The following is a 4,508-nucleotide window of genomic DNA, read 5'->3' as shown; positions in this document are numbered from 1 at the left end:
TCTTTTTTTTTTTTTTTTTTTTTTTGAGACGGAGTCTTGGTCTGTTGCCCAGGCTGGAGTGCAGTGGCGTGACCTCGGCTTACTGAAAGCTCCGCCTCCTGGGTTCACACCATTCTCCTGCCTCAGGCTCCCGAGTAGCTGGGACTACAGGTGCCTGCCACCACACCCAGCTAATTTTTTGTATTTTTTAGTAGAGACAGGGTTTCACCATGTTAGCCAGGATAGTCTCAATCTCTTGACCTTGTGATCTGCCCGCTTCGGCCTCCCAAAGTGCTGGGATTACAGGCGTGATCCACTGCACCCGGCCTGGAAAAACCTCTTACTGAAGATCAAGAAGCCAACTCAAATTTAAAATTGAGTCTCATGCACACTGTTTCTCAAATAGAAACACCCATTCTGACCTGTTCTAAACTACATGGCATCTCCAGCTGGGAATACAGACCAAAATAGCCAAACCCAAGAAAGACTGAAGATCAAACGCAAGCCAACTGCACTCAGGAGAAATTCTCTAGTATCTGCCTACAGAATACAATTAGCTCGGGTGTACTACACTAAAAATTGCTTTCAAAGAACACAGTTCAAAGATTGAGTTTCTTTTTTGCTGTCTATTCATAATAAAATGTTTGCAGAGATTTGACATCCTTTGATATACTTATATAATTTGTAACATACATAATGTCCATTCAGCTTTATAAAGTAAATTTTAATCAAAGCTATATATATTTTCTGTGTAGAGCCTAGCGGTTCAAAATAGTGAGAAACATGTCACAACAGTGAGAAACATGATACACAAGCAATATCTTAGTAAGTATAACCCCGATTTCTTTTTTTTTTTTTTTTTTTTGGATTTGACGTCAACATAAGTAGTTTGCTCTTTCTGAAAAGTGTAAGTCAGTTGCCAAATGAAAATGGTATTCTTCAGCCTATGCCAGTAAGTTCCTTAGTCTTCTTGCCTAGTCTTGGACAAGACCATTAACATTACTCAACAGCAACTAAAATCTTCACATCAATTTAAATATGTCTATCTTTGCCAACACTTTATGTCGAGAGTTGACTCTATAAATAATGTTGGGTGATTAGTAAGATTAAAATTGGACCTTCAACAATCCAATGTCAATGTTGCTATTCTTGGTTTGCATTTTTAAAAGCTGATGGGTTTGTTCACTTTATTCAAGTAAAAAATCAAATGAAAACCTCACCTTGTGATGCCCAAATTCATTCAAAATGCTTCCCAGTTTTCTGGTGTTGCTATGTGGTTTTTGGGCAGCAACAGCTGGATGGGGATCCCGCCAGTCAATGGACAAGCGGTGATACCAAAGGTGCTGACTCTCCAGAATGTGAGCTGACTTGACACTAGGATCAAAACGATGCACTTCACATCCATTGTTGGCCATGCTAACCTCAAAATGGGTATCATCACTTCCCAGCCTATAAAGAAAGAGGACAGAAATCAACAACTAAAAATGCAATGAAGCAAAGTGCTGGACTGACAAGATAACACTTCCAAGGCCAAGGTTCTTAGTTATATCAAGCATTCTCTTGTTTTAACCCATGGCTAATATACACATTCAATAAACTTTCTTTCACAAAAAAGTATTATTGCTTAAAGCTTCTGGATGAAAGATAAATTATCTGCTAAACAAAGACCAGAGAATCACATACTCAAACATGTAGACGCAACATCAAATTGGCTTTTTTAAGTGATGTAAATCACAGTAGCAATGAAACAAAGAAGACTATCCAATAGTCTTAGATTTTCTCAGAATATGTCCAAAAATATAAGCCCTGGGATTAGTTCTCTTGAGGAGAGGTGTGTTCTACTAATAAGGTAATTTGTCTCCATTCTAATGGCCACAGTGCTGCATATGCAATTTGACTTAAAGACAACAGCTGTTTTCTTAGAAATGTAATATATTTTTAAATAGTGCAGATAAGAAAAAAGGCAAATGTATGTGATTCTGCTGCATCCAGAACTCAAGAAGCAGGAGGTTTCCTCACCTAAATTCACACCAAAAGGGGAAGAAATTATGAATTAATTGTACTTACGTACTCAATAGGTAGCACATCATATGTATAAACTTACAAATATTGAATTGACTCAGAAATATTCCTTATTTAATGGTGCAAGGATTGTCACTTTGATTAAAGCACCAGTTTTTTGTTTGTTTGTTTTTGTTTTTGTTTTTTGAGACGGAGTCTCGCTCTGTTACCCAGGTTGGAGTGCAGTGGCGCAATCTAGGCTCACTGCAACCTCTGCCTCCCGGGTTCAAGCGATTCTCCTGCCTCAGCCTCCTGAGTAGCTGGGATTATAGGCGCATGGCACTATGCCCGGCTAATTTTTGTACTTTTAGTAGAGACGGGGTTTCGCCACATTGGTCAGGCTGGTCTAGAACTCCTGACCTCTTGATCCACTCACCTCAATCTCCCAAAGTGCTGGGATTACAGGCATGAGCCACCGCGACCGACCTAAAGCACCAGTTTTAATGTAAAACATGAAATTAACTGAGTATGATTTTTTAAAATGGTGATTATGGTTTCTCTGCCCCAAATACTGTACTTATATGTGATTTAGGATACCAAAATCCCACAGAGTAGCTACACTACTTGGCAGAACCTAAATGCAGTGCAGAAACACTTCATTCTAGTAGATTCTACTACAGCTGACCATTGAACAACACAGGTTTGAACTGCGTGAGTCCACTTGTAAGTGGATTTTTTTCAATAAATACAGTCAGCCCTCCATAGCTATGGGTTCCACGTCCACAAATTCAACCAACATGAATCAGAAATACAGCATTGATGGGATGCAGGAGCCTACTGATATGAAGGGCCAATGTTTTGTATCTGTGAGTTCTACAGCCAGACTTGGTAGTTCGTGGATTTTGGTATCTGTTGGTGGGGAGAGGGTGGCCTAGAACCAACTGCCAACCCCATACGGAGGAATGACTGACAATTGCATAATCTGGAAATACACAAGTTCAGCAGATAATAACTATTTACCTTATTTTAATTAACTAAAATAAGCCTTCAGTTCAGAGATCATCCACCTAGACAATTTTTTTTTTTTTTTTTTTTTTTTTTTGAGATGGAGTCTGGCTCTGTCGCCCAGGCTGGAGTGCAGTGGCACGATCTCAGCTCACTGCAACCTCTGCCGCTGGGATTCAAGCAATTCTCCTGCTTCAGCCTCCCGAGTAGCTGGGATTACAGGTGTGCCCCACCATGCCTGGCTAACTTTTGTATTTTTAGTAGAGACGGGGTTTCACCATGTTGCCCAGGCTGGTCTCGAACTCCTGACCTCAGATGATCCGCCCTCCTTGGCCTCCCAAAGTGCTGGGATTACAGGCATGAGCCATGGCACCCCACCTAGCCATTCTTAATACAGGCAGCCCTCTGTATCCACAGATGTGATTCACAAATTCAACCAACTGCAGATTGAAAATATTCAAAAAAAATAAAAAATAAAAATAATACAACATTAAAAATAGTAGAAATAAAAAGGAATACAGTATAACCACTGTTACATGGCATTTACATTGCATTAGGTATTATAAGTAATCTAGAAATGATTTAAATGATGCAGGAGGATGTGCATAGGTTATATACAAATACTACACCATTTTATATCCAGGACTTGAGCATCCTAAATTTTGGTCTTTGCAGTGGTCCTGCAACCAGTCTCCATGGGTGCGGAGGGGTGTTGATAGTCTCATTTGCCTCTTCCTCACCCTTCACCCAACTACACTGCTCTTTTCCCCACTGCATCCCATGGTAAGTCAGCCCTCTGATGTCCCTCAGCCATAGCTTTTTCAACCCTTTTAGCCTGAAGAAAATTCAGCACTCCTCTCACAAGCACTTCCATTTCTTCCATGTAACAGATCTTGTTCCCTATTTTCTACCTCCTATTGAATCCACACAGCTCAGACCACTCAAGTCTCTACCGCAGTTTTCCCCCAGTTTTCCATGATCAAATCTGGTGTGGCAGATTGACTTGTTGACTTGTTGACTCCATGCTCATCATGAGAAAGAGTCTTTCCCTGTCCCTTGACTTTTTGGCTTGGCCATGTGCCTTGCTTTATGGAAGGAAGTGGGAGTCTGCCAGTCCAGATCCTAAGCCTTGAGTGCTTCTGTTCTCTCTCTTACACTGTCATCATGATAAAAACGTGCCCTGAAGAGTTTGCACTCCAGCCAGTCCGCTGGCCCTCTGTAAAATACAGAACCTCCCTTAGCCATCTCAGCTGAATACTATAAACATCTCTAGGCAAATAAACTAGAAAATCTAGAAGAAATGGATAAATTCCTTGACACATACACCCTCCCAAGACTAAACCAGGAAGAAGTTGAATCCCTGAATAGACCAATAACAGGCTCTGAAATTGAGGCAATAATAAATAGCCTACCAACCAAAAGAAGTCCAGGACCAAAGAGATTCACAGTCGAATTCTACCAGAGGTACAAGGAGGAATGGGTACCATTCCTTCTGAAATTATTCCAATCGATAGAAAAGAGGG

The 4,508-nt window shown here is 40.6% G+C and overlaps 1 protein-coding gene across 1 annotated transcript in view; it reads right to left on the bottom strand.

Annotated features, from left to right (window-relative positions):
- Window positions 1-4,508, bottom strand: part of METTL24 (methyltransferase like 24) — a 113,282-nt gene that overhangs the window by 51,813 nt on the left and 56,961 nt on the right. Inside the window, exon 5 of the mRNA XM_017889624.1 lies at window positions 1,200-1,428. Within this exon, the coding sequence (XP_017745113.1) occupies window positions 1,200-1,428 (229 nt within the window). The remainder of the gene's footprint in view (window positions 1-1,199; window positions 1,429-4,508) is intronic.

Source organism: Rhinopithecus bieti, unplaced genomic scaffold (assembly GCF_001698545.2).
Source record: "Rhinopithecus bieti isolate Rb0 unplaced genomic scaffold, ASM169854v2 scaffold_18548, whole genome shotgun sequence".
Classification (NCBI taxonomy): Eukaryota; Metazoa; Chordata; class Mammalia; order Primates; family Cercopithecidae; genus Rhinopithecus; species Rhinopithecus bieti.
The sequence above is the reverse complement of the archived record's forward strand: the minus strand, read 5'-3'. Positions and strand labels throughout refer to the sequence as shown.